Source organism: Felis catus, chromosome E1, assembly GCF_018350175.1.
Source record: "Felis catus isolate Fca126 chromosome E1, F.catus_Fca126_mat1.0, whole genome shotgun sequence".
Lineage (NCBI taxonomy): Eukaryota > Metazoa > Chordata > Mammalia > Carnivora > Felidae > Felis > Felis catus.
Window position 1 is genome coordinate 26,653,874 of NC_058381.1, and position 13,476 is coordinate 26,667,349.

At 35.6% G+C, this 13,476-nt stretch overlaps 1 protein-coding gene across 2 annotated transcripts in view; it reads right to left on the reverse strand.

The window, feature by feature from the left end:
- INTS2 (integrator complex subunit 2) overlaps positions 1-13,476 on the reverse strand; it is a 61,331-nt gene that overhangs the window by 16,881 nt on the left and 30,974 nt on the right. For both annotated transcript variants that reach the window (XM_011289084.4, XM_011289083.4), the window contains exons 16-18: positions 4,238-4,342; positions 1,607-1,771; positions 331-532 (exon numbers count right to left, since the gene is read on the reverse strand). In XM_011289084.4, the coding sequence (XP_011287386.3) occupies positions 331-532; positions 1,607-1,771; positions 4,238-4,342 (472 nt within the window). The remainder of the gene's footprint in view (positions 1-330; positions 533-1,606; positions 1,772-4,237; positions 4,343-13,476) is intronic.

Below are 13,476 nucleotides of genomic sequence, written 5' to 3' on the forward strand. Positions count from 1 at the left end.
GGAGGGGCAGAAAGAGAGAGGGAGACACAGCATCCAAAGCGGGCTCTAGGCTCTGAGCTGTCAGCACAGAGCCTGATGCCGGGCTCGAACCCACAAACCGCAAGATCATGACCTGAGCTGAAGTTGGCACTTAACCGACTGAGCCACCCAGGCACCCCAAAGAAAGTTTATCCTTTTCCTTAAAGTTATAACAGCTCTCTAATTAGCAGTCTTTAGGAAGGATTTATATTATCAGATACTCAACCATTTTTTCCACATTTAAGTTTAGGTTATTGTATGCAATCACTGCTATACACTTATTTATTACATGAAACAATACACTGAAATTACCTTCTAGGCATCACAGTATTAAGAACCATCCATAGTTTATTGACCGTTTGAAGAATTCGCCGTGGAACCCCTGAATTCAACAGCTGGTTCATATTGGATGTTAATACTTCTGCATATGGTATAAGTTCACTGGCAGAGAGCAGAGTCAAGTGTTCTAGAATCTGCATCACTTGTGTGTGACTTACTGGGACAGCTGAAAATGCTAAAAGGAAAACTTAGCAGTCATGATCTAACTTCTATACAGCTTACCAAATATTTGGTAATACCGTCCTATCAGACTACACACTACAAAAATCAAGGAAACACTGTTGCTCAAAAAGAATAAAACTTTCAATCCTGCCCATAAGTGGCTATACTTAAAATAAGAGCCCTAAGAAAAATTCATGTTAAGTATAGTTATATCATAAAAAAACAAAACAAAACAAAACAACAAAAATCCCATTTAAAAAAATACATTGGTGACCCAAAGACAAATGTCATTTCCTTGGTGATTCAGACTAATTTGAAAAATTGACTGAAACATGAAAATATACCCAAATATTGTTTTTGGTAGTAACATTCATTAAGATTCAAACTTCTTGATATCTTCCATCTGGGTGGCCCCCTCTATAGGATGTAAGTACCCAGCACACTGCTGTTAGTAAAAAGTATCCAGAACTATGCTTTTCAATAGAATAGTCATTAACCACATGTGGCTATTGAACACTTAAGAAATGTAGCTAGTGCAAAATGAGATGTGCTGTAAATATAAAATACCACATTGAAAGACTTTGTATGGAAAAACAGTAAAATATTTCATTAATATTTTTATATTGGTTACATGATGAAATAATAATACATTAGATATACTGGATTAAATTAAATAATTATTAAAATTAATTTTGCCTGTGTTTTACTTTTAATGTGGCTATAGAAAGTTTAAAATCACATATGTGGGTCATATCATATTTCTATTTGAGAGTGTTTGAACATTATCCAGCAACAGCAAGTACATTGCTCTATTCCATGGCATTTATTTCTGACCAGTTCGGACCTTCCTAAAGCCACGTGACCTGTTTAGTGATGGACATAGAAACTATGAAAAAACAGATACAAGCATGTCAGAAAGAAATGGCTAAAACTCCTTAAACTCAAAGAAAATTACTTAAAATATATTAACCAAATATGGTTACATACCCTGGAACGCTTGGAAAATTCTGCATGATTTGAAGATTTCAATGAGCCTAACATCTCTTTGTACTACAACAGGGTAAAAGGAGTATCCAATTTACTATACCTTCTTGGAGTTGTTTAGGAGAGTGGTTTTTGGCATTATTGGTCAGTAGCATACGCCTTAACAGGGCATCAGTTCCTGTGATTTCTTCTTCACAGATCCAATCATCCACAATGCATAAATGTGGGTAATTAGTTGCAAGGAGACGTAGTAAAGCAGAATGTAACCCTTGAAAATTTACAAAAAGTCAACTGGATTCTTCATTCTCAAATATCAAAATCTTCTCCCTCCCCGTCCCTTCCATTTTCGGCAAACCAAAAGAATGTGCACTTCATACTTCATGTGTGCAAGCATACTACCATTTGAGAACTTCTGTTCAGTAGTTCAGCTAGAGAATCTGCTTAAGATCCCCAAGTGATTTGATACACAAAAAGGTGGAAACTACAAGTTTTATCAAAAGTTCTCAAGCTTTCTTCTACCCTATCCTAATATAAAAGTCTCCCATCAGGAAAAGTCACTTGACATAGTAATAGTTCAAGAGGGAGGAAGGAAAAAAAAGGTGAAAAGCATGTCCATTTTGGGAAGATCATATATGGTTTGAAAAAGGCCTCATTGAGAAATTCTGACAGGCTTCGATAGAAGAACACATGCTCTCTCTTCCAGCCCAGTTAAGAATCACTGCTACAGAAGGGTAAAAAATCAAAATTACCCCCTTTGAGTACCTAAAAGATCTCAAGCATTCTATGTACATTTTTTCATTTCTCCCTAGCAGCCCTTCAAGGTAAGTAACATTGTCTTCATTCTACTGTAAGGAAACAGACTGAAAGACATTTTTTAAAGTTCCCTGAGTCATGTAGCTAAGTATGTCAGCCAACCAAAGCAGTACTGATGACACCTACAAGACACTGCATTGGCCTTCCTTCAAGAAGAGTTAAGGAAGTTCAAAAGGAATAGGAAACTTCCTTTTACTAAATCAAAGTCTTGCTTGTAACAAGATTATGCTATGCTATGCTTATAGCATAGTTTGACTATTCATGACTATTACTGTATAATATCAATAACGATAAAATAAATGATAGTGTACAAAATGTCTTAATTAGATACATGAAGTACCGCTATGCTAAATGGCACAAAAAATTGTTGTTACTATATTATTATTATCATCCTCATCAGAGTTGTAAGACTAGTAGTAACAGTATTAGGTGTAATAACAGTACTTTTCATCCAATCATCTCCTTATTATGCAACTTAGATCAAATCATACCACTGCTCAGTCCCAGGAGGGACAGTATCTGCTTCCTTTGTCACAGAAACTGCTTAAAATTAATATTTCTATTTGAAAAATGCTGCAACAGTCAAAAGTGGTTTAATTTTTTTCTTTTTAATGTTTGTTTTTGAGAGACAGAGAAAGACAGAGCACGAGCAGGGGAGGGGCAGAGAGATAGAGGGAGACACAGAATCTGAAGCAGGCTCTAGGCTCCAAGCTGTCAGCACAGAGCCCGATGCAAGGCTCAAACTCACAAACTGCGAGATCACAACCTGGGCCAAGGTCAGCTGCTTAACTGACTGAGCCACCCAGGCACCCCAAAAGTGGTATTATTTTAAAGTTTAAATATCTAAATGCACAACTACGTGTACAGTTAAGACTATCCCAAAACAGTCATAAACTGAGTACCTACAATAGTGAAAATTAATCTACATTTCATAATCTCTTCAATAAAATGTTACTTGCCAAACATTGTCAAATAAAACATTATTTCCTTGGAAAAGATTATGCAAAGATATAAGTAAATAAATGCAGACATCTGACTAAATGTGACCAAAGAAGGTCATCTTTGTTCCTGCTTGAAACCAACCATAACAAAGAAAGAAAAAGAAAACTCCAACTTCACAGAAACAAACAAAAAACCCACACTCAAACATTACAAAGAGTGGTGTCGAATTAAGAAAAAAACTGAATTTTAAGAGGCGCATGGGTGGCTCTCAGTCAGTTAAATGTCCGACTTCAGCTCAGGTGATGATCTTGTAGTCGGTGAGTTGGAGCCCTGTGACAGCCTCTGTGCTGACAGCTCAGAGCCTGGAGCCTGCTTCAGATTGTGTGTCTCCCTCTCTCTCTGCCCCTTCCTCCTCACACTGTGTGTCTCTCTCTCTCAAAAATAAATAAACATTAAAAAAAACTGAATTTCTAAAAATATTACTATATGTCTATTTGACAGTTTTACAGTAAAAATCTAGTAATTCTGTGGTATGGAAAATTATGGAGCAATTAAAAGCAATAAGGTAGATCTACATGTACTGGCATAAAAACATTTCTAAGACACCAAAAGAAAAAAGCAAGTACCAAAAGAGATAGGGTATAATACCATTTATAGTTTAAAAAAACAATTGTTTTACATGTGTGTAGCTATTAGCTTTATCCATATGAAACTATTTTTGTAGGTCAAAAAAAGTTGAATACCTGCAATTTCATATGGTTCGACTTACCGGAAAAAATGTCTGAAATTACATTCCAAAATAAAACTGGGTTTTGGGGAAGGGTAAATGCAAGGAGTAAGATAGGTATGTAAAGAGGAATTCACTTCTGAATTGTTGGATTTTTTACCATCGAGCACCTATTACACTTTATAACATTATAAACAGTACCGCATTTTTTAACAATAAACGTTAGCAGTAAAAAGCAAGCAAAACAAATACCTCCCAACTCTTGCTGCAGTCCTTGAGCCTGTCGAATAAGGAATTTGATAGGAATCTGATCCATTAAAGAAGACGAATATGATTTGGGCTTTCTTTGCATAGCAGCTGTCAAAGATAAAAAGTGTAAGATAAAAACAGTGTAACAACAGCAATCTTAACCTTCAACCTAAATGGAACAAAAAACATTAAATTGCATTTCATTCACTTACCCTGTGAATATACTTCACAAAAAATGAAGAATCATTACCTAATAGTGGATACACAGGAAAAGCAAGAACATATCTAAGGGGAAGATCTGGAAAATGCCCCTACATTGAAACTAGTAGGGAAAAAAATCGTTAAGAGAAGCCATCTGCAGAAGTGTTATACACTAAAAAACAAAAACCAACAAAACAAAAAACAAAAAAAACCCCAATAAGTCAAGACTCTCCCAAAACTAATTAGGAAGACTAAATGTAGCCATGACCATATGGCTTAAAGCTTCATGACTCCAATAGTCTTAATTTAATTATATTATATATTATCCTGGTGACTGACTTAAAAAAAATTTTTTTAACATTTATTCATTTTTGAGAGACAGAGCACAAGCAAGGGAGTGGCAAAAAGAGAGAGATACACAGAATCCATGAACCAGGCTCCAGACTCCAAGCTGTCAGCACAGAGCCCAATGTGGGGCTCGAACCCACCAACCATGAGATCATGACTTGAGCCTTAAGTCAGCCACTTAACCAACTGAGCCACCCAGATGCCCAGGTGACTGACTCTTTTTCTTTAGTTTATTTTATTATTTATTTTTTAATATGAAATTTATTGTCAAATTGGCTTCCATACAACACCCAGTGCTCATCCCAACAAGTGCCCTCCTCAATGCCCATCACCCACCCTCCTCTCCCTCCCACCCCCCATCAGCCCTCCTCAGTTTACAGTTTTTAAGAGTCTCTTATGGTTTGGCTCTCTCCCTAACTTTTTTTTTTCCTTCCCCTCCCCCATGGTCTTCTGTTAAGTTTCTCAGGATCCACTCTTTTTAAAGGAAGTTGGGCAGTATGAATTTGACTGCCCTCTCACAATTTCTACCTTTAGCCAGCAAACAATTCCTTTTTTTAAAAAAACAAGCCCATCTTAGGGGCAGCTGGCTGGCTTAGTCAGTAGAACATGTGACTCTTGATCCCAGGGTTGTGAGAGCCTCACACAGGGTGTAAAGATTACTTAAAAATAAAATCTTTTTAAAAGATAAATAAAGGGGCACCTGGGTGGCTCAGTTAGTTAAGTGTCTGACTTCGGCTCAGGCCCATGATCTCATGGGTTTGACCCACGCACCCCCCCCACCCCTCCCCCATATCAGACTCTGTGCTCATAGCCTGGAGCCTAGAGCCTGCTTCAGATTCTGTGTGTCCATTTCTCTCTGCCCCTCCCCTGTGCTCTCTTTCTCTCAAAAATAAACATTAAAAAAAATTTTTTTTTTAAGTAATAAATAAATAAATAAAACAAGTCCATCTTAATTTCTCTTCTTTTTCTGTGGTCTTAAATCAGTACCTACTCATTTGCTTAAATATCTATTATGGACTAGTTGCCCTATTTCCAAGTTCTCTTCTCTTTGATCCATCCTTCACATTGCTGCCATAGTCCTCTTACGTAAATACAGATTTTATCAGATCACGTACCTCCGGTTACATGCTCAAAATCCTTCAGTGGATTCCTATATCCTACAGAATAAAGGTACCTACCAATCAACACTATCTTTTTTTTTTTTTTACGTTTATTTATTTATTTTGAGAGAGAGAGAGCACACATGCACAGGCAGAGAGAGACAGAGAGAGAGAATCACAAGCAGGCTCTGTGCTGTTAGCACAGATGTGGGCCCAATCCCACGAACCATCAAATCATGACCTGAGCCAAAATCAAAAGTCAGATGCTTATCTTTTTTTTGTCTCATCTCCAACATATTCTATATGCCTGGCACCCTCCTCTCATTCCAAGGTACTTTATTATACACCATAGGACTATATGATCAACCAGGATGTTCATAGTGTAAAAAAAGCATATGCAATATGCTTACCCTTTTTTTCAAATACAAACCACAAAGTGTAAACTCAACAATTTTTTTTTTTGAAGACAAGAAGTACATAAGTCCAAGTGTTAGAGTAAAGGTTGAGAATCATTGCCTATATAGACCATATACCTCTTGACTAAACATAACCTCCCTTGTAAATTAATAAATCAGCATCCTAGTTTTCCATACCAATTTTGTATGAATTGCATTAAGAACACACTTCAGAAGGCAGTTGAACAGAATAGGTTCTAATGACAGTCAAATTGGGGTTCCAACACTTACTAGTGAAGGAAGCAGTCTTAGAGCAATTAGGAAAGAAAAAGAAATAAGACATCCAAATTGGAAAGGAAGAAGTAAAAATGTCACTCTTTGCAGATGACATATGAAGACTCCATCAAAAAACTGTTAGAATATGGGGTACCAGGGTGGCTCAGTGGGTTGAGAGTCTAACTTTGGCTCAAGTCATGGTCTCACAGTTGATGAGTTCAAACCCCACATCTGGTTCTCTGCTGTTAGCACAGAGCCAGCTTCAGATCCTCTGCAGCCCCTCAGCCCCTCCCCTGCTCGTGCTTTCTCTTAAAAATAAATAAACATTAAAAAAAAAAGAACTGTTAGAATAAGTGAATTCAGGTGGCACCTGGGTGGCTCAGTCAGTTGAGTGTCTAACTCTTGATTTCGGTTCAGGTCATGATCCCAGGGTTGTGGAGCCTGCTTAGGATTCTCTTTCTCTTCCTCTGCCCCTCTCCCCCATTTGCACTATTTCTAAAATAAAAAGTCTACTATTAAAAAAATCAATTCAGTAAAACTGCAGGATATAAAATCAATACACATAAATTTATTGTATTTCTATAAACTAATAATGAGCTATCAGAAAGAGAAATTAAGAAAACAACCCCATTTATAGTTACATCAAAAAGAATAAAATACCTAAGAATAAGTTAAACCAAAGAGGTGAAAGACCTGAATACTGAAAACTATAAGACATCAATGAAAGAAATTAAAGAGGACACAAATTAATAATATTTGTTATTTATAATTTGTTATTTATAACATTTGGACTGTTTAAAATCAATATTATTAAAATGCCCATATCATCAAAAGATATCTACAAATTCAGTGCAATCCCTATCAAAATTCTGATGGCATTTTTCACAGAACTAGAACAAATAATACTAAAATTTGTATGAAACCACAGAAAACCCAAAAGCAACCTTGAGAGAGAAAAACAAAGCTAGAAGGATCATGCTCTCTGATTTTAAACTATATTACAAAGCTATAGTAATTAAAAGTTTGGTATTTGTATGAAAGCAGACACATAGATCAATGGAACAAAGTAGAGAGCCCAGAAATAAACCCATGCATACATGGTCAACTGATCCACAACAAAGGAGACAAAGATATATAATGAGCAAGAGGACAATCTCTTCAATAAACAGTGTTGGGAAAACTGGACAGCCACGTGCAAAAGAATAAAGCTCAACTATCTAACACCACACACAATGATTAACTCAAAATGGATTAAAGACTTTAACAGAAGACCTAAAACCTTATGCCTCCTAGAAGAAAACGTAGGTGGTAACTTCTTGGTCTTGGCAGTGATTTTTTGACTCTGACACCAAAACCAAAAGCAGGACACCTGGGTGGCTCAGTCAGTTAAGCATCTGACTCTTGATTTTGACTCAGGTCATGATCTCACAGTCAGTGGGTTTGAGCCCTGCGTCGGGCTCTGCACTGACGGTGCAAAGCCAGCTTGGGATTCTCTCTCTCCCTCTCTCCTTCTACCCCTTCTCTACTTGCACCCTCTCTCTCTCTCAAACTAAATAAACTTAAAAAAAAAAGCAAAAATAAACAAGTGTGACTACATTAAACTAAAAAGCTTCTGCACTGGAAAGAAAACCATCAACAAAATGAAAAGGCAACCAAATGAACTGGAGGAAATATTTACATATCATAAATCTGATAAAAGGCTAATGCCCAAAATATATAAAATAGCTCATACAACTCAACAGCAAAAAAAAAAAAAAAAAAAAAAAAAAATCTGATTTTAAAATAGGCAGAAAATCTAAATGGATATTTTTTTTTAAATTTTTTTTTCAACGTTTATTTATTTTTGGGACAGAGAGAGACAGAGCATGAATGGGGGAAGGGCAGAGAGAGAGGGAGACACAGAATCGGAAACAGGCTCCAGGCTCTGAGCCATCAGCCCAGAGCCCGACGCGGGGCTCGAACTCACAGACCACAAGATCATGACCTGGCTGAAGTCGGACGCTTAACCGACTGTGCCACCCAGGCGCCCCTCTAAATGGATATTTTTACAAAGAAGATATACAAATGGCCAATAGGTATATAAAAAGATGCCTAACATCATTAATCATCAGTGAAAGGCAAAAAAAACCCTGCAATTAGCCATCACCTCACACCTGTTAGAGTGGCTATTACCAAAAAAGACAAGAAATAAGTGTTGCCATGGATGTGGAGCAAAGGGAACCCTATGTGTTACTGATGGCAATGTAAATTGGGTATAGCCAATATGGAGGTTCCTCAAAAAATTAATAATAGAGGGGCACCTGGATGGCTCAATCTGTTTAGCATCTAACTCTTGATTTTGGCTCAGGTCATGGTCTCACGGTTCGTGAGATCAAACCCTGTGCCAGTCTCCATGCTGACAGTGTGGAACCTACTTGGGATTCTCTCTCTCCCACTATTTCTGCCCCTTCCCCACTCTCTCCCTCAAAATAAATAAATAAACTTTAAAAAAAAATCTTTAAAAAATAAAAATTTTAAAAATTAAAAAGTTAAAAAAATTAATAGAACCATATGATCCAGCAATTCCACTTTTGTGTAATTTACCTGAAGAAAATGAAAACATTAACTTGAAAAGATCCCCCCATGTTCACTGCATTATTCACAATAACCAAAATATGGAAACAACCTAGGTGTCCATCAATGGATGAATGGATAAAGAAAAATGTGGGATGTGTGTGTGTGTGTGTGTGTGTGTGTGTGTGTGTGTGTAATAGAATTCATCCATAAAAAAAAAATGAAATCTTACCATTTTCAACAACACAGATGGACTTCGATGGCATTACACTAAGTGAAAAAAGTCAGAGAAAGACAAATACCATATTATCTCTTTTATGTGGAATCTTTAAAAAAAAAAAAAGCTCGCAGATACAGAGAACAGATTGGTGGATGCCAGAAGCAGGGGGTGGGGGATAGAAGAAATAGGTGAAGGGGGATTCAAAAAAGAAAAAAAAAAAAAACCTTCAATACTAAAAACCCATTTTGAAACCACAGCCCTATGGCTCATCTTGATATAAAATAAAATTGTATAAAATGTATAAAATAACACTAAAGAGGAAAAAACACATAAAATGGTACTTTAAAGAGAAAGTAATAGATTGACTATACTTACACAGAATACTTATATATAAATTAGTAAAGATAGATATGTTAAATAATAAAGTACACACACACACACACACACACACACACACACACACACACACACAGGTGTTCCAGTGATAGTCAAATCCTGGTTCCCACACTTATTGCTTAGGGAAGTTCAGCTTAGGGAAGTTCTTCCCTGTGCCTCAGTGCTCTCACCTGTAAAATCACAGAAACAGTACTCATCTCATAGAATTGTTGTGAGGGTTTACATGAGTTAACACATGTAAAGTGCTCCAAGTAATGTCTGGCACATGACAAGCACTCAAATGTTAACTGGTATTATTAAGATCTATAGTCTCCAAGATTAATTTAGGGTAAAGTATCAATATTTAAGTTTCTGGACCTATAAAAATGAAGACAAAATCCTGATCACATTTTAATGATTCCATCAAAGAACTAGCAGCCCATGAGGCCCTGCCTAAAGCACTTATTTCTCTTTAACATCTCTGTGAAATACAGCATCAAAGATATTCTTAATCCTTCAGTAAAAGATAAACTGTAATTTGACAACAATCATATTTCCAAACTTCTTCCAATGCATGGCTTTCAAAGAGTCAAATCTAACATTTAATCTCATCCCCAACAAAACTGTAGAAATACTTTGAATATTATTTACATTGCCCCTAGTTTTTGTGACATTTTAATCCTTAAAAAAATCCAATAGAAAATAATTCACATAGAAATTAGTGTAAACTTGATACCAAAGCAGAAAGAGAAAAAAGAAAGAAGAAAAAAGGTCAATTTCACTTGTTTAAATACAGATGGAAAAAAAAAAAAACAACAACACGCAAATCAAACCTAGCACCATACTAAAAGAATAACAAACCAAAACCAAGTAGGATACATTCCAGGAATATAAAGATATTAATTTTACAATGAATTATATAAATAGACCAAACAAATCATCTCAATAACTGCCAAAAAAGTATTTACTTGATAAATTATTTTTTAAATGGTACTCTAAGAAATTCAGAGCTTAACTAATCCAAACTAAATACCAATACCTTTCCTATAACCAGTGATAACTTGTTAGAAGATTATCCAGAACCTATATAAAGGAAAATTTTATTGGCAGATGCAAAAAAACTTGAATAAATTTTGAAACTTAAATAAATTTGAACTCATTCAAAAAACATTTACTAACTATATGTGTCAAGGAATATACTAGATCTAGATACAATGGCAAAAAAAACAGACAAAAATCAGTCTTCATGAAGCTTAAATTTTAACAATGAAAAAAATTATTTCATATATCTAGATGGGAAGACTTAATATTGTAAAGATGGTAAATTCTCTCCAAATCTATAAACTTAACATAATTTTGATCAAAAATCCCAGCATAATAATCTTCTCTGGAAAGTTCATGTGAAAGATTAAACATGTAAGAACAGACAAAAATTCTGAACAAGAAGTTATGATGAAAGTGACTGGAACTTAAGAAAGAAAATCCAAAATCAGACATAGGTTTGTAAGAAAACTTCAATGTACATCAAAGCGACCTTCCAAAGCAATAGGAAAATGACAGATTATTCACGATGTGATGTTGACAAATAGCCAATTATAAAAAAATAAAATTGGATCTGTACCCCATACTTTACACCAAAATTAATTAAAGGCATACTTAAATTTTAAAAATGAAATAATAAGGTCCTAAAAGAACATATAGGTGATTAGTTATATGAACGTTAGTACCTAGCTTTGGAAGATTTTCTTCCCCCCAAAATTTTATAATTAAAAAACACCATAAACTGAGGTGCTGACAGCTCAGAGCCTGGAGCCTTCTTCAGATTCTGTGTCTCCCTCTCTCTCTGCCCCTCCCCTGCTCAAGCTCAGTTTCTTTCTGTCTCTCAAAAATAAATAAAACATCAAAAAAAATTTTTTTTAAACACCATAAATAATAATACTCTATATTATAAAAAAGCACTCACATCTTATGCAAATATAGGAGTCTATATTGGTATAACCTATCTGGAAAGCAATATGGCAGTTCATCTTTTTTATATAAATTTTATTTATTCATTCTGAGAGTGAGAGCGAGAGCGAGAGCGAGAGCGAGAGCGAGTACAAGTGGGGCAGGGGCAAAGAGAGAGGGAGAGAAAATCCCAAGCAGGCGTTGCACTGTCAGTGCAGAGCCCAACACAGGGCTCAAACCCACTGACCAGAGGTCATGACCTGGGCCAAAATCAAGAGGCAGACGCCTAACTGACTGAGCCACCCAGGCAAACTTGTTCATTTTTTAAATCTTACAATTTATAGTACAATTACTATAGACTTAGTAATTCTATATCTAGGAATCTCTCCTAAGGACAGAAATAATCATGCCTATGTACAAAGTTAGCTCTAACAGTCATTCCTCCACTGTTTATAATGGCAAAATTTGGAAACGGTTTAAATGTCCAACAAAAAGAAGTTTGTTAGTAATGAGATATTTATGAGGAAATATTGTACAGCTATTTAAAGATGTCCTTGAAAACGTACTATAATAGGCAAGTGTTTAAAATGTATTAAGGAGAAAGGTTAGATTAAAAATATGTATTACTGGGATGCCTGGCTGTCTCAATCAGTAGAGCACGCAACTCTTAATCTCAGGGTTGTGAGCCTCACAATGAGTGTAGAGATTACTTAAAAATAAAATCTTTAAAAAAATGTATTATGATTCTGACTTTGTAAAAGCTATCATCTGTGCAAAGACTGAAAGGTTTTCTAAGAAAATTCAAATGGTGACTAGCAGAATTATGGGTGGTTTATATTTCAATCTTTTTACTTTTCTCATTTCCTAGATTTTTTTCCAGTAAACACAACTTCTAATAAATGTTTTCTTTTTTTAAATCCAGTTCCTTTGCATCAAATAAGGTACAATTAGGTAGGTAAACAATGAAATAAGTTTTTAAAATTCTTACACTGTTACTCTAAAATATGGTCATACAACTTTTTTGTCCAAACTTTATTTTAAAGTTCCAAAACTTGAAGTTGCCAATAAATAACATTGGCCAATGGGGTGCCTGGATGGCTCAGTTGGTTAAGTATCTGACTTTGGCTTAGGTCATGATCTCACAGTTCGTGGGTTCAAGCCCTGCAACGGGCTCTGTGCTGACAGCTCAGAGCCTGGAACCTCCTTTGGATTCTGTGTCTCCCTCTCGCTCTGCCCCTCCCCCTCTCATGCTCTGTCTCTCTCTCTCTTTCTCTCCCTCTCTCAAAAATAAACATTAAAAAAAATAACATTGGCCAATGTTTGCTTAAAAGTTACTGCATTCTATTTTATTTTTTTAGTGTTTATTTTCGAGAGAGCAAGAGAAGGAAGGGCAGAAAGAGAGGTAATAAAGTCTTTAGATGTAATAAACAGGAAACATTTTTTAAGTCTAAAAACTGGATATAATGGTAATGCTCATATTTTAATTAGGTATTAGTACACTGGGATTTATTATAGCACTCTATTTCTTACATATATTCTTCTGGATCAATACAATATTTAACTAAAATTAATATACATGGTATAAATATAAACAAATATAAATATTTTTAAACAAACCAAAAATATATGTGCATACGAAAAATATATAGACACATATGCACTTTTTTTCCAATGTTTATTTGAGAAAGAGAGAGAGAGAGCATGCACATATGAGAGGGAGGGAGAGAGAGAGAGGGACATAGAGAATCCCAAGCAGGCTCTGCACTGTCAGCATAGAACCTGATATATGACTTGATCCCACAAACTATGAGATCATGAGCTGAGCCA